Source organism: Mesitornis unicolor, unplaced genomic scaffold (genome assembly GCF_000695765.1).
Source record: "Mesitornis unicolor isolate BGI_N332 unplaced genomic scaffold, ASM69576v1 scaffold14956, whole genome shotgun sequence".
NCBI classification, from domain to species: domain Eukaryota; kingdom Metazoa; phylum Chordata; class Aves; order Mesitornithiformes; family Mesitornithidae; genus Mesitornis; species Mesitornis unicolor.
In genome coordinates, this window is record NW_010191783.1 from 1 (window position 1) to 23,672 (window position 23,672).

Genomic DNA, 23,672 nt, shown 5'->3' on the forward strand with positions numbered 1-23,672 from the left:
CAGCTCGTGCGCAGCCGTTCCCCGGTAGCTGAGTCTCGAGGCACCTGCCTGGGCTCCGCGTACGGCCCGGGGCGGCCAGCGTCCATCTGGCCGGGAGCTGCTGCCGGCCGGCGGGCTCGTTTTCCTGTGCCTTTTTAACGGGAGTGGGGGTGAACAGCCGAAAGAGATCACCTCGGTTTGATGAGGTGGTAGCGTGCGATGTCACTTCTGCAAAGCGACTGCAATATCATAATTAATGTGTTTGTTGGTGTTAGCAGTCATCTCTTTAAGGTAGGGTGAGGGCAAAACTTACTCGGAACCAGGAGGTTTTATAACCAGGCCATGTAACAATTCGTAAGCGGTTAATGGAGCATTTAAAACAAGAAACAATGATGCTCTTGTCGGGTTATATAAAGCGTCACCACAGATTAGTGAGATTCTTGGTTTTTCCATCCTTTGCCCAAATCCTTGAAGCTAAGATTACAGAGAGAGAAAACTGGTTTATTACCAGAGAGCTTGTTAATGTGTTTAAATTAGTTTATGATTAGGACTGTTGTTAGGGATCCTAAAAATGAAATTATTATTGTCTTGGCCACCAAGTTGAAAATCAGAAGACAAAAATTATTAAGTGTTTTGGGAATATATTAGCTTGGCACATTTTTTTTTCTCACCTTATTTGCTTCTGGTAAAATAATTGGTAAACACCTTATGTGGACCTGTGTGAACTTCATGAGGTTCCACAAGGCCAACTGCAAGGTCCTGTACCTGGGTTGGGGCAGTCCCTGGAATGAATACAGACTGGGGTATGAAGGGTTGAGAGCAGCCCTGCTGAGATGAACTTTGGGGTGTTGGTGGGTGAAAAGCTGGACGTGAGCCGACAACGTGCACTTGTAGCCCAAAAAGCCAACCATCTCCTGGGCTGCATCTTAAGAAGTGTGGCCAGCAGGTCAAGGGGGGTGATTCTGCCCCTTTACTCTGCTCTGATGAGACCCCACCACCTCTGCATCCAGCTCTGGGGTCCTCAGTACAGGAAAGACATGGACCTGCTGGAGGGCATCCAGGGGAGGGCCACGAAAACAATCGGGGGCTGGAGCACTTCTCCTGTGACAACAGGCTTAGGGATCTGAGGTTGTTCAGATGGGAGAAGAAAAGGCTTTGGGGAGACATTATTGTGGCCTTCCAGTACTTAAAGGGGGCTTATAAGAAAGATGGGGACAAACTTTTTAGCAGGGCCTGTTGCAATAGAAGAAGGGGTAATGGATTTAAACTAAAAGAGGGTAGATTTAGACTAGATATAAGGAAGACTTTTTTTACAGTTAGGGTGGTGAAACTCTGGAACAGGTTGTTCAGAGAGGTGGTAGATGCCCCATCTCTGGAAACATTCAGGGTCAGGTTGAACCGGGCTCTGAGCAGCCTGATGTAATTGAAGATGTCCCTGCTTATTGCAGAAGGTTGGACTAGATGACCTTTAAAGGTCCCTTCCAACCCAAACCATTCTATGAGTAAGATGCACTTCTAAAACTGTGAGTGTTTTGCAAAATAGTCATAGGAACTATCATGCTGTATTGGAACAGGGATTGTATTTCTCTGATCGCTGCTCATCCCAGGTGCTTTAAAATGGCTTACTTAGTGGGAATGTGTTATTTTGAAAAGAGCAAAGAAAAGTGTATGTTTTTTAAATAAGTGCATGAAAGCATAAGAGAAAATATTGCCGATAGGGAGCTTCCTTCGTAATCCCTTATAATTGAGTCTATGTTTGCACTCTGACGTGCTAAGTGATTTATCTCCTGTTGGAAAACTCTCAGTTACAGTTGCATAGTGCAGAAGTTACTGGTAAAAATTGCTGATGCATTTTTCTGAATGCCAGCAAACTTTTGATAAAAGTTTCCAGGTGTTGCTCTATGACGGTGTCTTTCCCTTTGGTTTTGTATTCTGCTCCCACAAAATAGTTGGCATATAAATTTTAAAGTATAATCATTTGTTTGAACATTTTGGACTTAGCAGAGTAAAAATTCATGTGGAATTCAATAGCTGGTATGTGTTACTGTTTAAAGAAAATTGGGGGTTTTTTTTGCTTCTACAACTAAGACAAAAACCAGACATCAAGAAGAGTGGGAAGCATTTTCAATAAACAGTTTTTTAGGTTTTTTTCCTAACTGCAAGATCTTTAAGTATGAATCTTCAAATCAAAATATGATAACTCTTAATATTTGTAAGACTCAGTAGAGGAAACTGCCAACATTCTTATGCAAACCTTTAGTTTTTATGTGTGATTTCTCAGTTTTCTATTACTATTGTGATTTGAAAAGGATGGTGAGGTGTCTGGAGAACAAGCCTTATGAGGAGCGACTAAGGGAACTGGGGTTGTTTAGCCTGGAGAAGAGAAGGCTGAGGGAAGACCTCATAACCACCTACAACTACCTAAAGGGAGGTTGTAGAGAGGTGGGTGCTGGTCTTTTCTCCCAGGTGATGAGGGATAGAACAAGGGGTAACGGCACCAAGCTGTGCCAAGGGAGGTTCAGGTTAGAGATAAGGAGGAAGTTCTTTACTGAAAGGGTTGTCAGAGGCTGGAACAGGCTGCCCAGGGAGGTGGTGGAGTCACCATCCCTGGATGTATTTAAAGAGCGGGTAGACGAGGTACTTAGGGATATGGTTTAGGGGGCAGACAGGAGCGGTTGGACGTGAGGATCTGAGAGGTCTTTTCCAACCGAGCGATTCTGTGATTCTGTGTGAAAAGTTATCACCTAGGATGTAGAGAATGCACTGATAAGTAACAGAAAAATACTTGTGTCCATTACTAAACAGAATGTATTTTTTTCCCCCAAAGTGAGTTAGTGGATGGGTCAAAGTTGGCTTGAGCATTGGTTGCTGAAATGTTTTGCTGCCTGAGAGCCGTGAGAAGGTATGTCATGTTGCTGACCTAATTTACCTTTAGCATATGTTTAAATGTTTGGTTAAGACTTGGATACATGTAAAACTGGTTTGATATTTTTGTTTAATGCTTATTTCTTTGACTTTCTCATCTTTACAGCTTGAAGCTTTCAGCAGAGCATCCACAATTGAAAATCCCCAAAAGCCATATGCTTGTCCTCGAGTGAGATATTAAAAAGGCTCTCAACAAAACAAGGGTTTTAAAATAGCTTAATTATGAGAAAGTAGTAGTCTAAATCTGAATATGATATCCAATATATTACTGCATTATTGAGTTATTAAAGCTCAGTGTTTCAATATGAGTGAATATATCTGTAATAATGAGCTTAATTTAACAAAGCTTTTCAGTGCCAAAGCTATAAGCCAAAAAAGTTAAACTTCAGAGAAACGTGAAGAAAAAGTAAAAAGAAAGCTGAAGGGAATTATTTAATCAATAAATTAAATCTGTCCTAGAGTACGATTGTGTAATGTGTTCTAGTGGAGATAATGTTTCATATCTTTCATGAAGTGGAGACGGCTGTCCTCGAAGTGGTTATGACCTTGATTTTAACATGAAGCCTTTCTCTGCTCTTTGAATCTAAGTGAAGCTCTTGAAACAATCCTCGCTCCTTGTGAGCGAAGCCATAAGCATCTTTCTTGCATTTTCTCTCTCTAAATTCATTTTAAGTAATCTGTTTTGTCACTTCACTTGAAGGATGCCTCAGAGTTCTGTCTTTCACCTTCAGTGAATAAATTCTTCCTTCTGTCAGGCAGACTAATTTTGGCCTTTGAACATTTGTCTTTTAAGCAAGTTCAAAATAGACTTTTGGCTGGAATCCTGAGGCTCCCTACTAGCGTGGCAGTGTTGTTTAGCTATAAAACAAGGGAACTGAAGTTACCCGTACTTGACCGTTTTTCTTGTAGAGTACCAGATGGAAGTTTGTGATTAATAAACTTGGAAGTATGATTAATAGGTTCCAGGTATGTTGGAATGTCTTTCCTAACTACTGGAGACAGCATGCAGTGTAGCTCAAGAGTGGATGTGGGAGATGGTGTACAAATAGTGTGAAGAGAGAACTGAGCTCCTTATTTCCTCCTAGCAGCTGGGTCTAGGAGGATGTGGGTTTCTTCTATGGCTGTTAATCAAAACTGCTGTCAGATAGGTAGCTGGTTAACTTACTGTTTCTTTTTTCCCTTTGCTGGAAAGAATTTTTTTACTACTTTGTGTCTACTTGCTGAAAAAAAAAATAAAGGGAAGAAAATTTCTGCTCTTTTTTTCCTTGGGAAGGTGACTATTTTGGTGTTTCTGGATCCAAAATGTTAAAGCATATGAGCAAGTGGACTTTCATCCAGTGTGCTTTGCTTCCTTTCTTGCCAGGTCAGGTAAAGGCCTTTTTCTTGTGTCACTGATTAAGCTCTGGCATCTTCTTGTCATTGAGAGCTTTTGCTCTCCATGAAAACATGATATTGCTGTGGTGCTTCACCATCTCCTGCTATACTGAGTATGGTCATGGGCTAAAGTGATGACAAGTCTTAGAGTCTTTCTCGGATGCAGCAAAGCAAGTACTTGCAAGTAACACGTTTTGGGGGTTGTGGTCAGTTCCTCACATGTTGTCTCCGCTGCTCCTTCCTCTTCAGGGGAGGAAGACTCCTTATGCTCTTCTGCTCCAGCATGGGGTCCCTCCCATGGGAGACAGTTCTCCACAAACTTCTCCAGTGTGAGTCCTTCCCACGGGCTGCAGGGGAACCTCTGCTCTTGTGCCTGGAGGTACCTCCTTCCCCTCTTTCACTGACCTTGGTGTCTGCACAGTTGTTTCACATCTCATTCCTTTCTCCACTGCGGGTTCCACAGCAGTTTTTCGCACCTTCTTAGATACGTTTCCACAGAGGTACTACCACCATCGTTGCTTGACCTGGCCTTGGCCAGCAGTGGGTCCATCTTGGAGCCCCCTGGCATTGGTCCTGCCAGATGTAGGAGAAGATTCTAGCAGCTTCTCACAGGAGCCACCCCTGTAGTCCCCCGCTGCTAAATCTTGCCATACAAACCCAATATACTGTTCCTGGGTAAAATTTAATATTATTTTGGCAGTGTTTGAAAAATATCAGATTTGGCTTTTTAACGTGGAGGTTCAAAAGTATGTACAGGGTTTTAAGAGCAGCTTTAGCAATAGGTACAAAAAATACCACTAAAGCCACTTGTTCAGACTACTTATTTGAGCCTGCTCTGAGAAAGTAGAGAAAAAAGTTATTGTACTTATTTACATGTCTTTAATCAGCCATTAGCATCTACCATCTCATGAACCTGTTGGATTTACTCCATATAAATACAGCTTTGAGGTTCCCAAGAGGGAAATTCAGCACTCAGACTTCTAATAGCAGTTTTAAATTATTATGCTTACAACTGTGAATGTTTACTCCATTCTGCCCATTCTAATGTAATTTATATCAATTTGTCACTTGATTGGTTGCATCATACATAAACATTTTATTACTTTATTAGGTTATGTCTGGAGAAGATATTCTTACAATGCATTCTTCAGTCAAGAACTTTGTCAGGAGCTGATGCCATCAATGCTCTCAGACCTTTCTATTTTGCTGTGCATCCAGATTTCTTTGGCCAGCATCCTAAAGAGAGGGTAAAAATCCTTTAGTGTACTGTCTTTGTAAATGTGTCATATATCAAGTGTGAAAGTTTTCTGGTTTTCCTGCTGTCAGAGAAACAAATGTATTAGAATTGATTGTGGTTGTTATCAGAGAATAAAATGAGGCACTTTATTTTTATCAAGGATAGATCCCTTAAACATTCATTTTTGATTAGTTGTATTTTCTGGTTTATTGATATAAGAGAAAATACTGAATCCTTCCAATCTAACTGATGATACGTATTACTTGCTTTATCACTTTGAAATGCTGTGTGCTATATTTGAATCAGTGGATTTCTTTAAGCTTGAAAGCCTTAAAAGTGGTGTTTTGAAATGTACAAGTATGTGCATCATACAACTCATGCAAGATAATTATTCATTTATGCTGAGAATATGAACTGTATCACCACTTAAGAGCAGCTGGCAGTTTGTAAAAAAATAATTCTGCATGTAAGATTAAAAAAGTTTAGATTAAAACTGGCCAAAATCTTAATTTGTAATGTTTTGGGATTTTGTTTGTTTGTTTTTAAACAGGAAGTAAATGAAAACTCTCTGAAGAGGTTAAATGGATACTTGGAGAATCTACAGAAACCAGGATTTCGCTCGTTTAAGCCAACTCAACTTACTTTTTATGTAAGAGAAAGAGAACCAAACTCTTCTAATGTTCAAGAATCCTTCAGTGCTTCAGGTGCTTTTATATTGTGCAGAATGTATCTTGCTGTATTTAAATTCCGTCAGACTTAGCCTTGTGCAGTCATAATGGCTTTTTGACTGAATAAAATCCTGTCTAACCATGAAAAGATGTATTAGATCAGACAGCTGAGACCATCCCACATAATTATCAAATGTCTCAAGCTTTAACAAGCATTGAAAGAATGAGAAATTACAAAATTGAGGTCAAGTTACTGTATAAGGAAGTAAAAAAACATAGGTTGACACAAATGATAATTTTTCTGCTTTTAGTACAATTGTGTTTCACTGGAACAACAGCTGGGGCCTTGTTTTTATTGCAGGTAATGTACAGTACGCAGTATCAGGGTGCTTGTAGGATCAGTAGGAACTTATACTGTAAGCAGAAGTTCTATAATATCTCATGCTTTAATTTGCCACATTGTCTCTTAGCTTTTGAGACTACAAAAAATAATGTGGAGCTGGGAATATTGGTTTTGATTAATTTTTTAATATGTATTTGTCTCTGATGTACCAGTATGCCTTATCTAACAGATAAGTTTTATGTTCTACATCCTGGTAGTCAAAACACTTGAGCAAAATAGTGGTGTTATGTCCAGTCGACTTAAAATAACAGTTGAACTGGCAGCTGTGTTCTGCTTTTAAGCCTAATACTTGTTTGCTTTCTAATAGGGTGGTTAGGCCCACTAGCTAAGTGATTTGACTTAGTTTTAGCCAGGGTATAAGTGTAATGTTTTGTTCTGAAGCTTCTGTTCGTAGCTTGTGAAGAGCTGTTCTAGTACTGCATTTCTACAGTAAATTATATCCAAAGTGATGATCAGTAGCAGTGTGAACTGTGTAGAGCTGTTGGATAAAGCTGCCACTGCTAAAGCAAAATAATCCCTTTTTGGCTATGCTGCATCTGTGGCTAGGTTTCCAATTTGTCCAATGATTCAGATAGTTGAAACAGCTCTATTTGTATTTTTGGACACAACAGTTCTAAAGGTTAAACTGCACATGAATTATGCAGTGAATCTTGAAATAACAACATCGTACTTATTTCCAACTACGTATGCCTTGTTTGAGTTCTTGTAAGATGAGAGAAATGTGAATACACTTTAAATAATTTTAATGAATTAATACTAATTTTGTGGGACTTGTCTTTTATAGGATTTCGAGCAGTCAGTTTTACACTACATACCAGGGATCTCCTGAGCACAGTATTAGATATTCTCAACTCCTGCAGTTTATCTACAGAGCATGTTCAGAGTTTGAATGTGAACGCTCATCCCCACAATGAAGCAAAAAGCACCCTGAACAGACCTATCAAATGGGATAAGACTTACTATTCATTTACTGGATTCAAGGATCCTGAGGAAGAACTAGAACAAGCCCAGAGAATGGAAACAACCTTAATGTATGTAAGGCTTTTATTTAACCGATATTTTGTAACCTAAATTGATCTTATTCTGAGTTTTTTAAAAGCAGTCAATAAACATTCTGAATAGTACAAAACTTCTATGTCCAACATGTAATTCTGTCACATTTTTAATAATCAGAGTTCAAATGAGGTCCTGGGATAACTATAATGCAGCTAAACCAAGGCATTCTTGTGTCTTTGCCCAGCATTCATGTTTGGTCAATCTAGTTTGGTTGATCTAGTTTTTCAGTTTTGCAGAATATTCTTGGTGATTCAGAAGGAGGCAACTCCAAGTAGCTCCTTACATCTTACAGGACTTCTCTAACACGAACTATGAAGCTGTTAACTTTATTGTTAGTATTTCATTATCACATTCTGTTGGGAGTGGGGAGAGATAATACATGAAAAGAACATTTTAATTTGCCAGGTATGTTAGTATTGTGCTTCTGATTTGTTGTTCAGCATGCCAACCGTAATATTTAAATTGAGGCAACTGTAAATACTGAACTTGCATTAAATGCAGCATATTGTGTATTAAAAGTTGGTTGTTTACAAATTCTGTATGTGCTCATTTTGGGAAAGGGTGAAAAATCCTGACTTGAAAACTTTAATAATGAGACTTTGGTGCCATTTGAAATAAATGCAGAACTGTAGTGTTGCAAACTTCAGAGCAAAGAATACCCATCATCCTGCCTAGCACCTCACAAATAAAACTACTATAATATATGCCACTGTAAAACATTTAACTGAGGTTTAACGTAGTACAGAGTGTTTTTACTTATTTTGACATATTTACAAGAAATGCCACCAACAGTTACATATTAATAGTCTGGTTTTAATACCTAGCCATTTGGCCTTTCTTTTTGCCTCCAAGTTTGAAATTTTTTACTTAGAATACAGTATGAGAATGGAAGTATTTGTTCGAAAAAATAAGAGTACGAAAATAAGTTTGCTATGTACAAAGGCTCAATCTTTTAAAGAGCACCTTTTTCCTAGAAATAAATCATCTATTTATTGGAAGTTTCAGATGTTCTCCAGTAGTTATGTTTGCCTGGTTGTGATTATTGACAGAAGAACTGTAAAACTTTGACCTGTTTAATCTGTGTTCGTCCCGGCTCTGTAAGAGTTACCTAACTTGGCCCTTTAGTGCCTGCCACCTCCCTTATTTGATAGTCTGTTATGATCACTTTGGTTGTGGTTTGGTTTGGTCTTTTTTTTTTTAAGACAGACATGAGTGGACTACTTTCATTTAAGCACTAAGTTCTGAAGCTGCCCCCCCTAAATCTCACTACTCTGCTCCTCTACACCTTTCACACCTTTCAAAGTCTTACAGTTGTAACGCTGTTACTGTCATTTGGTTCCATTTGATTCCCTGCTCCCCATAAAGATGTTAAGTACTGGGTTTTTCTTTTCAGATATCTTAAGGTGAAGCATTTAGCAGTTGCCGTTTCTGACCTCTGATTTCAAAAAATACCTGGTAATTTGAAATAAAACATTAACAGTAAGAATTCAGTTAGTTATACTGTTTGCATGAAAGATAATACAGCATGCTTCTACTGTTTAATTTTTTTCCTTTTTTTTTTTTCTTCCTCTTTCAGATCCTGGCTAGATGATAATGAAGCAAGTGCAGTAAAAAAGCTGAAAAAAAGCTTGCCACTTAGAAAAGAATTAGAACGTTTAAAATTTGAACTCTCTCATCAACTCCAGCTCTCAGATATCAGGTAATAAACTAGATCAGTTGGAGTTAAGACAGTCAAAGCGAGGAAGTATTGTGTAATACTATGCCATGAGCTTTAAAGGCTTATTCCAAAACAGTTATGTTTCATATATGTAAAAGTGTTATTGCATTCAATAATATTTTTCCAGAAGAGTTCTTTTGGGACAAAAGTTCCCTGTTACAGTCTGCTGTTACCTAGTATTTGCAACAGATAAAATAGACTTCAGCTGAGACAAACACTTAAGCACTTGAAGTGGGACCTCTGCTTATGCGTTAGCTTGGGCATTTTGCTGGATAAATTGTTCTTTCTGAATACGAGTGAATTTCGAAGGTATCTAAATTGGCAGTGAAATACAACTTTGCACATGGTACATACTGACGTCTTGTGAAGGCTTAATAAGAATGTTGTTCTTTTTGGTGTCTTGTTTCCCACACTCCAGAGGAGGAGGGGATTTGCTTATTTGGAAAGGCTGAGTACAGTTGGTGACCTTGATTCTTCATATTTTTCAGAGAATAATTTATGATCTGTTTAAAAATTTGTCCATTTGAATGAGGATATTCTGAACTGGGATATTCAGAATAGGAAAATGGCAGTGAGGGCTTTCAGCAATGGGAAAATAAACTTTGAGGGATTATTTCAAGGGCTAGTCTGTTAAATTCTTTTAACCACAAAAGAGAGAACTGGAGGTTCTGAAATCATGCTTTTGTTCCTTTCCCTCTGTTAAAGACCCTGGCTTCCTTTAAGCTGAAGCCAATTTTTGTGAACACAGTTTCTAATTCTCTGCAACTGTGCTGTGGGGTTGTTTTTTTTTTTTAAGTTTCTGAAACAGTCTTCAGTGTTGAATGCATAAGTTTGGTTTTATTCATGGCTTATATTTAATTTTCTGATAGTTTGTGCTTTTAAAATTCACCAAAACTGTTGTGTTCCGTGAGGAATTATTAACCTTCTGAGAGCTGTATTACCGTAATTCAGAAAAGAATGTGAGCGTCAGGAATCTGACAAGCAAGTATTTTAACAGAAAACCACTACTGTGATCCTGCAGCCTAATGCTAGTGCTCAGAGGTTTGCAAAATAACAGGGTCATTAGTTTTATTCTGTGTACAGGTTTAGGACAACTGAAGAGAAGGTAGGATCTATAAGCCACCTCTTTATGTTCCTGTCTGGTGCTACTGAAAGTAAAGAGATATTGCTAGGTAACAGTAAATGGTTACAGAATTAGTTGTGTTATAATAGATTAAATTGCCTCGTAAGTGCTGTGGCATAGTCCCATTCTTGGCATCCCAGGGTGGCTTTTTGCCAGTTAGATTTCCCTAAATGAGATTATGTGGGTTGCCTCCAGCCAGCAGCTAAGCACCCACACAGCCACTTGCTCATATACCCTCAGCAGGATGGGAGGAAAAGTACAGGAAAAGCAAAAGCAAGAAAACTCGTGGACCAAGGCAGAAGTTTAATAGGTGAAGTGAAGCAGAGCTGTGCGTTCAAGCAAAGCAAAGGGAAGAATTCATTCACTACTCCCTGTTGGCAGGCAAATGTTTATCTGCTTCTGGAAAGCAGGGTCTCAGCATGTGTAATGATTACTTGGGAAGACAGATGCCATAACCATGAGTTCCCTCCTTCCTCATTCTTTCCCTGAGCATTTATTGCTGAACACGAAGTCACCTGTCCTGGCTGTGTCCCTTCCCAGCTTCTTGCCCACCCCAGCCTACTCGCTGATGGGCAGAGTCGGGGTGGGGGTGAAGAGAAAACCTGGGTACTGCCACCACTGCACAACAGCCGAGAAATCGGTGTGTTATCAATGCTGTTTTAATAAAAAAATCCAAAACACAGGTGCCAGGAAGAAAACTTAACTCCATTGCAGCCAGACCAGTATAATAATATGCAGCAGCTTACCATGGAAATCACAGTAATGTTTTGGACTAGGAACTGAAAAGTGGGGGGGGGGGAAGGAGACAGTATACAGTATATAATACTTGTATACAGTATTTTCTCCTCTAGACAGACATTACACAGTATACAAACAGAAACTGCATGCCACATGGCTGAACCAAATACCGGGGTTGTCTGTTGCTGTTTAATTGCTAACCCCCTTCTTACTGGGGGAGATTTGCAAGTTCTGTTCTGTCTGTCAGGTTTTATTTTAATTTTTCCTATATCTGGTCTTACTCTTTCGTGGCATTTTAACATAGATTGTGAAATTTTATTTAGGCTTTTATATGTTAAAATAGCACATGACACAGCTTTTCAGTAGGCCTTTGCTTTTATTACTGTTGAAGAAGCGTTACTTTGAGTTGGTTTTGTTTTGCTTTTAATAATGCTGAGAATTAAGTGCTTTCAATTGTGTTTTTGTTTAGGTGGCAGAGAAGCTGGGGTATTGCTCACCGCTGTAGCCAGCTACACAGCCTAGGTCGCTTAGTCCAACAGAGACCTGAAATATTAAAGAATGTTAAAGGTATTTCTGTTGCTTGTTTCATAAATCCTAATATAGTATTGATTCAAAGATGAGCATGAGTCTTCCGTGACAAAAGGAGCTCTAGTTCTTTTCATGTAGGCTTTTGGTGACTGCAAAAACAAACCTGCCAGGCTTACTGAAAAGCTGGTAAGAACCTACTTTTTAAGCTGAGTATTTTTAAAAGTGACATTTCCTTATAGGGTATTCACTACACTCAGCTTCTATTTTACTACTTAATAAATGCAAACTGAGTGAGTTGAAGGCGCCAGACTTAGTACTAACAATGAAAGTAAAAAATCCAGACTGAACCTAATAAAGGTTGGAGGTAGCAATAGACTTATGGTAGATTCAAGACAAAAATGCTAGTAGCTCTCTAAAGAGCCAATGTAAGTAGGGCTTTGTAGAATACCTTTAAGATCATATTGTCTTCTCTTATGTATGTTCCATAAAATACGTATATCGAAGTCTCTATCTTCTCAGGAAAAATTAACATACTTTCTAAATCGGACCTACCATTCTTCTCATACAGCTGTTTGACCTGTGGCACTAGCTGTTTGCTCTAATGGTAACTCTATATTTTATACCTGTCTGCAGATACTCAGTTTTGAGTGGCTTTCATTCGAGGGTTCACCTAATCCTTTGTCAAAAGGCAGAGTGGGTAGGACAATAAGTAATAGTTTTAAATTGTATCAGGTTTCAAATTAGTTTCTTTACCTAAGCATGCTAAGGATTTAAAGTGCTAGAGAAGTCTGTCTTGTGAACCTGTTGTAATCTCCATCTTTGAAGATCCTTAATAGCATAATAGGCAAAAACCTCTCAGTAATTACGCAGGTACAGTTGATCTTTCCTTGGGGTACAAGGATGGACTAGGTGCCTTAAAGTCAGTGTTACTCACTCCTAAGGATTTTGGAAAATTATTTTTGAGAGCAGGAGCTTCTATTTAAGCCTTGTCTTGTAAATTAATACATCCCACTGAAGACTTTTGTGGAAGCTTATTTTGATAAATAATTTTCTGTGCTTTTACCTTAGAGAGTTCTTGAGAATCCTTTGTACTTCACTTTAAATTAAAAAAAAAACCCCATCTACACTCAGATTCAAAACTGATTTATCCTTCCAAAAAATAAACCTAGTATTATTCTCTTACTTTTTTCTATTATTTCTTAGAAAAAACACCAAAAAATCAATCAGTCAAACAGAAACACAACAACAACAAAAAGGCAAAAAGCCCCCTGCTTAATGTGAAGGCACTTCTCACCACTTGCATATTGCAGAGCATTCTGTGGAAATAGTGCTGAATGGCTGCACTAATAGTTCTTTGACCAGCTCTTACCTTCTTGATACATACTTTAAGCATATAGCATATATTTCCTACTGTATACATGATTTGTACAGATTCTTTGAATATGCTGTCTGCTGAGATTTTCCTATTTTAAAGTAATATTTGTAAGACAAAAAAGTCCAGCTAACTAAAAATCTACATTTAAACAGGGAGTTTTCATTTTTTTCATTTAAACAGGGAGGAATTTTCACTCTTCCAAATTTTGAAAATAATGAACACCCCACTCGTGTGTGTTTGTTCTGCAGAAATTTGTTGCTTGTGACATGTCAGTAGCACATTTAAGCCTTTAATTGTGGACATAATTGCAATAATGCAAATTAGTAAAGAGTTATGTTCAATCTTTAGGACGCACAGTGGTATTTACAGACCGTTCAGGTATGAGTGCAGCAGGCCACATAATGCTGGGGACCATGGATGTTCACCATCACTGGACCAAAGTAAGAAGATTTCAAAGTAAATTATAATGCCTCTTGTTATGATATCCTTTTAAAACCTATAAGCAAAATATTAATTGGTGAAGAGAACTGATGAGTAATTTAAAGCAAGCACATAGCTAGTATGTTTAGCATAACTATGTACATCGCATTTTAAATTTAATCCTGTCATATACTGTTACAACAATCTTTGTCAGATCTTTACTGCTGCTTTCCCTAACAGATCAGTCCTACCCCCAATTACATATAAAGAAATTAATTTGTTATGTAGTGTTTCAGTTTATCCATTATCCATAAAGAGCTAGTTCCCATGAAGAATTTAGGAATTTTATTCTCATTTTCTGTAAAAATAGGACTTAAAGAGAGTTGTGAAGTAATTTCAGTCAATGGCTGCTAACCAACCCTGTCATTCCACTTTGATCTTTTAGGCAGATAATGTGTATGTTACAGGAATTTATCTGTAGTGACTATGCATATTTTGCTGCTGCTTGTGTAAAGTTTGGAGTTGACAAGCTTTCTGGCATCCTAGATGAAAAAGTATTGTATGCAAAGGGTTACAAATAAAATACGTAGTGATATTAGCATGTCACTTTAGGAAATATTCTTGAATCTTGGTTGCTGAAATATAACTGATGGTTCTATCGAAAAATATTTCTTTGTGAAGGAGATAATTGGTGGAATTTCATAGTTGGGAATTTCACCCAGCTAGAGTATTAGAATAGTCTATTTCTGTATTCCAATCAATGAGTCTCAGATTATATTTATTTATTTATTCATTATCTGGGACTATTAGTTTCTTTATATATAGAGAAAGAGGACATCCATCAGTCTTGTTACAGCCTTTTGGTGCTTTACAAGCTTATTCCATTATATCTTGCCCCAAAATGTATATACTTGATATTTCTGATTTTTTTTTTTGTTGTATTCTTGGATTATTATTTTCCCCTTGGGTTCCACATTTACATTAAGTGTCTCTTTTATAGTTTCTTGTTATTTTTTTCATTGCTTAAAATTAAGTTTTATGTTTTGTAACATAGGAAATGTTTCTCTGTGCACAGATTTTTGAGAGATTGCCAAATTATTACAAACTTCAAAAAAGGCTGCTGTTCCTGGAAGATCGGATAAGCGAACTTCTGGGAGGCATACAAGTCATATATATTGAAGAACTGCAACCCCTGTTGACTCTAGAAGAGTACTATGAGACTCTGGACTCTTTTTATAATAAATTACGTGACAGTAGACTACCTTTTCATCCCCGCAGTCTGCGAGGCTTGCAAATGATTCTGGAAAGGTAGGTATTTGCAGGAAAGGTTTCTTCCTTTCAGGGCTTTTACTCTTTTTTTGTTTGGTTGATTTTTGTTACGCTGATTATTGGTCTAAGAAGAAAACTAATATTATCTCAGGTTTCCATTGTGTCAGTTTTTTGTTTCTAAAGATTTTAAGTGCTTTTTTATGGTTTAAGAAGGAATCCGATTAAAGAAAATCCTGCTTGTTTGATTCAATTTAGAGTCAAAGTTTTGTCTTACAGTGTTGTGCTGGGTTAAATCAAAGGTTTTGTGCTGTCAGATCAACTCTCAGCTGTGTGTGATGGTGCTGCTGTTTATATTGTTTGAGTATTGCTGACAAAGTTACTTTTGAAAGATGATTTTTAAAAAAGCTTTATGTATGATGCATCTGTATTCTCATGAACCAAACTTGATTGGGATTTTTTTACCAGTTATTCTGATTTTGTTTAATTGATATTCTTTTATCTTCATTCTGAAAATAATTCACGTGAATACTTGCATTTAAAAAAATAATGATACTGTTTTTATTTCCATCATGTTTTATTAGCGACAGATATGCCCCAAGCTTACATGAATTTGGACACTTTATGATCCCAACAGTCTGTGATCCAGCAACCCTTCAATGGTTTATTTTTGCCAAAGCACAGGAAGCAAGAGAGAATCTGAAAAGAAAGGAAGAGTAAGTGTTTATGTGACTCAGTACATTTAATTCATTAAAATCTTTGCATGTCATATTTTATTTAGAGGAGGAGGAAGAAGAGAACTTTGAAGAATGTATTCATGCTCTTTTGTGGAAAAATCTCCAGTTTATAAAATAGAACTTTACCTATCAGCTTTAAGTTAAAAATTTCAGCATTCAGAAAGCACATTTGTTAGAAAATACCTATCCTTTACCTAGTATATTTATTCAGAAATAAAAGATCTTTGCTTGCAAGACAAAATTATGTAATATTTTACAATTGCTTCCCCAAAGGAGAGGTGGTGGGTTTTTTTTTTAAGGAAGACACTTTTTTTTATTGAATAAGGAAATCTACAAACTTCTATTAATGTTACTAATGTTGTAACAGGAAAACAGTAAGTAACATTGTAACAAGAAAACAGTAAAATCTAAACTAAAAATAACTGAGACCATCTAAAGAATTATTATTTCTAGTTGTTTGTCAGTAAGGTAAGGAAGAGATTAGCACCTAACTAGGGGAAGAAAAACTGGGATAGAATGATTAGAGAAATACCTCCTTGGTACTTTTTCACAGATGTGAAATGAGAGAGATGACAATAGTGAGTCATAGTATTGTACTTAATATTAAGTCCAAGAGTTCTAATATCCATCAGAACTGTAAATTTTGTTCTTGACCTTGTATGTGTCTTTGAGGCATAAGAGTGTGAAGTAGAGATACTGGTTTTATTGTGAATAAAATACTGTGATAGGTAACTGGGTGTTACTGCAAGGTTATTTTTCTGCTTTGGAAAGCTTTGAGTGAATTGTTGAAATATCAAACTGTCATGAGTCTGTGCATGATGGATAGATCCAGATATGTTTTTGTCATGATTATTTTAGATATGAGCCTTACTGAAGGCTTTATGGTTTTAGCTCTGTTAAGATGTGCTTACTTGGGAGGTTATATTTTGGAGATAGATTTTGGTAAAACATTGTTGGAACTTTTCCATAACCCCAGTCCAGCTTTGAAGTTAAGTTACTTTTGCTATATAATAACTGCCAAATAGCCATGTGTGTAGCTGTCCATACATGACAGCTGGGAAAGTATTGTTTGTAGAGGCTGGGAGGGGTGTAGCAAATGTGCGCATCTCCAAAAAGCCTCACACTACATCACATTACAAAGACACTAATCCAGGGAAAATGTTGTCTTTAGGCTAGCAGTGAGAGAATTGTGGGGTTCCCCTCAGGGTATAAGCTGTGGTGTAAGAATGTAAGAGCCAAGCTAAGTATCTCAGTTCTTCTGTTGTGTGTTGGATGATTGCTGGTTTGTACAAAATAGTAAAGAACAGCTATACTGGGTCATGTTGGAGGTCTGTCCCCATCATCCGTTAGCTTAGGGAAAGGTTGCATGAATGGGGCAGAAAATGTGGTGGGTTGTTTTTTTTTTACTCTCTAATCTTTCCATGCTTCTGATTAACTGCACTTGAGAAAATACTTGAAGCTGGAAACTATCTCAAGGGTGTTCAATAGATCATCTTTTTTTCCCTTCTTAATTGTCTAATTTTGAGTCAATTTGCACTTTGTGGCTCCAAAACACCCCGTGGCAGCAAATTGCACAGTTGAATCCAATATAGTACATATGATGGAGAGGTGTTCTTTGTTTTATAGACCCTCAGCCTGATGATTTTGTTTGGCATTCTCTTGTTCATGTGCTGTAGGAAATACAAAAGATTCATTCTGTATTTGTGACCTCTACTTTTTTTTTGTGGATATATCGTATTTCCCCTTAGTTGTCTCTTTATTGAAGCTGAAAACTCCTTTTCCACTTAATGCTTCCTTGAACAGAACCCATTCTGTACTTCTGGTTTTCCTTTGCCCCCTGTTGTTGTTAAAGGGGCCCTGAGATAAACAAAAGTATTTTGAGATGTACTGGATTTACTTTGGACAAGCAGATGAATGTTTTACATCTGGTAAATAGCATAGCATAGATGGAATTCTCTGTGACCTGATGCGCTGGAGAGTTCAGCTGCTCTAGTAAATGGTTTTATCTGCGTGGAAAATGTTAGCCTTCTAGTAAGGCTGAAAGAAGTATAGCTATGTTAATGTTGTTTTAGCACAGTGCCTGAGCACTGTTCAGTAAGTCTTACTGAACTTGGACTGTGTCTGCACCAGATGAGCCACAGGTCCAGTTGCTCTTAATTCTGCACATTAACTTTATTTTTGAGCAGCCTGAGTTTGCCAATTCAATCTTCCATATACCTCCTGCAATTAGTAAGTTATTAACACATTTAATATGCATCAGGTGACTGTACCTGTTATCCATTGTTTCTGATGACATGCAGCATGCTGATCTTAGTTAGGAAGATAGAGTAGTTACTAACATGATTTTATTCTTAAAGCTTACACTTTCAAGGTTATTTAGGTACTTCCATCCCTTACATTAAAAATGGAGCATCATACAATTTTTATTTTGGTGGTTTTCTCCTTGTGAGCACAAAAAATGTTATGGTGCAGGCTTTCAAATGTGACTCTGTTGCCCATTAGTCACAGAAGCATGTTCAGTGTAGCCTCTGAGGTAGATATTAGGTATCAACCTGCATGAAAATCTCAGCTGTACTGTAGCTGTACATGAAGTAACACCTTTGTTTACATTCATATAACATACAAATATACTTATTTCAAGGTTGTTTTAAAGTGTTTAAGTTCTAATTTTGTCACTGTATGTTGCCTTCATTTGCTAGGATGATGATTACAGAAAAAGAACTGATCGATACTTCCACTGAAAAATTTTCTTTGGATCGGCTGTACAAGGAACCCAGTGTTTCCAGTGCACAGATGATAGATTGTTGTAAGCGACTGCTAGAAGAATCGTTGCCGTACCTAGAAGGCATGCACCTTTGCATTTCGCACTTCTACTCTGTGCTGCAGGATGGAGACCTGTGTATACCTTGGAACTGGAAAAACTGAGGACCTGTCTGAGAATCAGATGAATTGTTTATTTTCTGCAAGAGGCTATAAATATGAATGTTTTTGAGAGTAAATTATTTAAATCTGTATTTTGATATCAGTATTGAAGTCACCAATTTTCTTCTAACTGCTGCTGAAAAAGGATCAGAGTCCTAGACAATTTGCACAATGCGCAGTATTGCCCGTTCTGGGGAAGACATCTGTACATTCTCCATACTACTGTAGGAGTCCTAGTGTATGGTAACAGTTATGAAACCGTGTTTTTTTAGTGAATTATGAAAATACATTAAATTGCAGGTCTGCAAAAGTGTGCATGTGTATTTTTAATGTACATTAAAAATGACAGGTAGATCATCTTACATAAAGAGCCTACTGCTCAAAGCAGGCATAACACATTATCTTAAGGGATTCATTGAAAACTGAGTATGTAAGTTACCTGGTGACAATATTGACATTTCATATTGCTACCTGTTACTGAAAACATCGTCAGAGTATTTCTGCTTTGCAGAAGAAAGCAGTACATTAACTTGGTCTCTACAGTAGAGCTTCATGTGCTGGTCCAATACTGTTGCCTTAGAATTTCAAAATAGGCCAGTTGTATGGTCTGCAGTTACTTTAAAGGAGATGTCATTCTCTTTTTTTTTCAGGCATTTGCTCCATAAATACAGACAATCCTCTTTATGTACACTCTAACAGATTGCAAATCCCATTCACAACACTTAAAATCTGTGTAGCTTAATGTGACATCTAAGGAAAAGAGGCATTGATTTGTGTGGGATTGTCTGCCAGAGTAAGTACCTTTCAGAGCAGGGAGCTTGCAGTAAAGCAAACATGTGGATCTTTACTGGTACTTTATTCCTTGAAAAAAATGAAAATGAATGTCATGTATGTCAACACTTTCATTGTAATACACGCCAAGATGCACTTTGTATTTGGGTTACTTTGCAAAATATCCTTTGAGAAGAACCAACTGCTTAACATTTCTGGACATTAACTCACCTATAACAACTGGCCAAAGAAAGGAATTGTCAGATGCTCAATTGCCTTGTATTTATATTTGTATTCAGCAGGGAAATGGTTGTGGTTCTCTGTTTTCTCCTGTTAAAAGACTATGTGTAAAGTTGTTTATTATGTTGCCAAACTTAAAACACCCCCCCACTGTGATCTCAGACATGTCCATTTTAAAACATTGAGACAGAAGCTGTGACTTTCTCAGGCCTTTAATTATCAATTCCTGTATAGGTTCTGAAGATCAGTTGATAGTTTCTTCTAAGTAGTTACTTTCCGTTTCACATGACTTCCCCTCACTCCATCTAGCTTTGACTACACAGTCTGTGTTCCAGTTGTGTGAAGTAAGTGAGCCAGTCTTGTCAGTTGTAGCCCAGCAATATTCCCTGTAACAGCTCTTGGAAGGGTGTCTTCAAGAATAGAAGGTGAGCGTAGCATTTTTTTTTTTCTCGCTTGAAATTGAAGACCTGTAAGGGGTCATTCAGGCAAGAAGCACCTGTCCAGTTTGACTGTAGTGGAGATAAAAGTCAGAGGGAAGGTGAGTAAACTTGATCAAGAGCCTGATGTGATTGTGTGAGAACTGATGCCGCCATCACAGAAAGCAGTGACTAGACCTAGGGACCTTCTTGCAGGATAGAGAAGACTATAACTGGCTGGAAGAAGATGTGTAAGTCATGAAGAGCCTTTGTGAAATAGTGTAGGATGTTTCTGTGAGTAAAAAGGGGCAGCAGGGACCCCAACCTGGAATGGGGATAGGAGAAGGCAAGGGTAGGCAAGAGGGAAATGGGACTGTTTAAACGTGGAGCAGTGGAAATAGTTGCTCTTAGACACTTCCAGTATGAGATAGATCTGAAGAGCCTCGCTGTACATTCTAATAGGGAGGTAGCTGAAATTCTCTGGTAAAATATGTCAGCACTGAAAGGCGTGGCAGCCTGCCCTTCTGACATTACCTCCAGGCTGGGGTGTAGGGAATGTGCAGTAAGCCCAGGAGATCCAGTCCTGCTGCTATCCCACCAGAGAGGTGGTCAGCTCCAGTGCCATGTAGGGGGTCCTTCTCTTTTTGCTGTTAGGTTTTGGGTTTTGTTTTTCTGAGTAGCAGAAAAGATGCACATCAAAATATCTAAAATTGCTCAAAAGTTGAGCAATAAAAAAGGAAAGTTTTGTATAGTTTGGTAAGTCAGCATGGTAAAGTCTGACTCTTAATAGAGTTATTTTGCAATGCACTTTCTGTAAATCTCCTTTACTGCAGGATGGTCGAGTTGACTACAAAAATACTGACCTCCCAATGTTTTTTAGCATATTTAGAAACACAGTGGAAAAAACAAATGGATAACTTTGTTATAAGTATTTATTTTGATAAGTTTGGCATACTTTGAACAGTCCTGAATTGTCCATTTAGGTAGCTGTGGATGGGTTAAATCTGTCAGGATTATAATTTTCTTTCCAACATTTTAATGAGGTGGCAAAAAAGAGGTTTAGAACTCTGAAAGCCTTTTATCATAATGGCAGGGTGGAAATGGAGAAGAATTTTAAACTTATGTCCATTTTGAAACTGGGCAGAACATCTCAAATTCAGCTCAATGCACTCTGTGATACCAGCTCATTGTGGAAATGGATTTAAATTAACATTAACATGTAGTGTAGTTGTATTCAGTACAGAAATCCTGCTTGCCCTGTGGCCAACAACCAAAAACATGTTCAGTATTAAGTTTCAAAAAGTGTCCTCTTTGAAAACAAATCCTAGTATTAAACTATGTGGTGTTCTTTTCTTACTGTTTTAATCATTATTGTTTGGCTTAGATTTGAGTTTAGAAATTTGCAATGAAGATTTGAAAGTTAAGTAAGAATCTCTACCACTGATCAGAAATTGAAACGTGTGCTGGTCACCCCTTGTGAGTCAGTACAGCGTGATGCTGAGATCATGTCACTCAGCCTCTGAGAATGGTTCAGTATTCTAGTGCAGCTGCCAGAAGGAAATTCAATGCTAGATTCGATGCTAGGATAAAAGAGGTGGGGCCTTAAGACAAAATGTATCACCCTAATGAGTTATTTTGATGCTGTTTAATACTGGGACCTTGAGATGCACACATTGGCAAACAGCAATTTCCATTTTGTCAGGTGTCGGCATAACACTGTACAGTATCAGTTTGTATGAATTCTGGTTACAGGCTCCTGCCTGTCTTGACAGATTGATAGGTGATTTTTATTCTTTGAGCTGTATATGAAAATTGTATGATACTGTGTGAAATAACACCCACTTTGTCACTGTTCTTTTGGTTGTTAACTGCCGTGATACAGTCTCAGGGACTAATAGGCTTGTATTCATGTTTTGTAAGATATTCAAAATGTTGATAGTGAATCTTGAGAAAGGCTTAAAAAGGGAAAATCTTCCAGAAGGTTATAGATAATGTATCAAAGCTTGTTCGAAATTCATTAGAACTTTTCTTGGAGAGCAGAAATCTCATCCAGTTTGTGTACATTACAGCTGAAAAAAAGGGAAGAACAAAACTCCAACACTTTTTGAGGAAACTGAATTTTTAAAGCTTGTTAATTTGATTTTGTCATTCTGAGAACATAGTATTTTCCTGAATAGGGTTATCTCTGTGATTCCTTGGACCAATGTGTATACTTTGTGTGTAGTACCTGTATCCAAAGATGATACTTTCCTAGTATTTGATTATAAGCTTAACAGTGTATGGATTTGAAACAGAGCAGTGCAGTAAAGTGACCTGGCTGAGAAAGAGAAAACATAGCTGTAAACACAGTAAAAATTTTATTTTTAAGTCAAAGTTTTTAAACTATGAGATTAAAAGCTGAGATCTCTATTCTATGCATGGAAAAAATGTTTAGATATCTCCTGGGAAGACCTTGTTGAAACTACAGTATATACTGAAATAACAGAAAAATAATCTTGTTCTGCAGCTTGTCCTTTAAAGCTGCATATTCCTTACACGATTGCTTAAATGCTGAATAATTTAGTACTTAATTTTTGCTAAATCCTCCGATGGGGCACTGTATGTCTAAGTAGCCAGGCTGATTATGATCTCAGTGATGTCTTTAAAACAAAACATAAAAAAAAGTTTTTGAAGATATTTTATTTAGTAGAGCTGGAATTTAATATTTTCTTGCCAGCTTTTACATTCTGCAAGTGTCTCTTTTGTAGTCTTCTGTTTTCGTAGCTTTTGGCTGTTGTGTGACTCCATATTTTAACAAGTTCAAATATTTTTTTAACTCTTTTGCTTTTCCTAACATATTTACCAAAAGTAGCACAGGTTTAAATTGGCCCCATCTATGCTGTGGATTGTGCTAACTACAGGCAGCCCCCCAAACATTAATAAAATTGAGCTGCTGACCCCCTTGTAAACTTCTCTTTGATTTTAACAGGAAGTAAGATCTCAGAAAAGTGAGAGATGCCGAACTTCGTGCCAAAGGTAACTGCTGCAATGACAATGTGAAATGATGTTTAACATCGAGGTTAAATAAAAAGAGCAGGGTTATAATTTACTTCTTAATTTAGTTCCAACATCCCTACCTAGCTGCTTAGGAGGACAAAAGGCAATTTGATGTAATTTAAAATAACTGTTAGCTCTAATTTCTTTTTTATTATTTCTGTTTAATAATCTGCTTCGTCACTTGATTTTTATATGTTGTAGGGGCATAGTTGAGCAGACAGCTAATGCCTGTGGTAGCTGTGTGCACCCTCACTCTGTAATAGGATATTCTGGGACCATTTACTAAAAGCAGCAATCAGATGAGAACCTGATGTCCTCCCCCAAGACTGCTCCTTGATCTGGCGGCCACAGTTTCCTTGATAGTGCTTTGTCCAACCCACGCATTACTTTACCCATCAGTCTGTTGTGCTCCTGGGAACCTCTCGTCCTGTGTTGGTTTTTTAATGGGAAGTTTCAAGTTCATTAAGTCAGTAGGTCGTAGTTATAGACTGAATTTTTGAATCCTGCTTGTGTTATAATCCAAGGGCATGGGTAACTCCCATTTTCAGCTTGTGTTGATTTTTGGATGGTTCATTAAGCTACAGCTGTAACCTCTAAACAATCCCACAATGCTAAAAAAAAACCCAAAACAAACCCTAAGTAAATGCAAATACTTCATTTTCAGTTAACTAAAATAACTAGAGAGTACTTAACAAGGAGCACTACAGCTAACTTTAATTTTATTTCTCTCACCAATCTGCA

General features: G+C 37.5%; 1 protein-coding gene across 1 annotated transcript; it reads left to right on the top strand.

Moving 5' to 3' along the window:
* Window positions 1-2,814: 2,814 nt before the first annotated feature.
* Window positions 2,815-18,778, top strand: TCAIM (T cell activation inhibitor, mitochondrial). The gene is made up of 10 exons (XM_010186857.1): window positions 2,815-2,881; window positions 5,390-5,525; window positions 6,066-6,219; window positions 7,371-7,617; window positions 9,219-9,341; window positions 11,690-11,787; window positions 13,472-13,563; window positions 14,619-14,851; window positions 15,394-15,525; window positions 18,246-18,778. Exons 1-10 carry the CDS (start codon window positions 2,853-2,855, stop codon window positions 18,469-18,471), a joined length of 1,470 nt encoding a protein of 489 aa, XP_010185159.1. The 5' UTR covers window positions 2,815-2,852; the 3' UTR covers window positions 18,472-18,778.
* The last annotated feature ends 4,894 nt before the right edge of the window (window positions 18,779-23,672 follow it).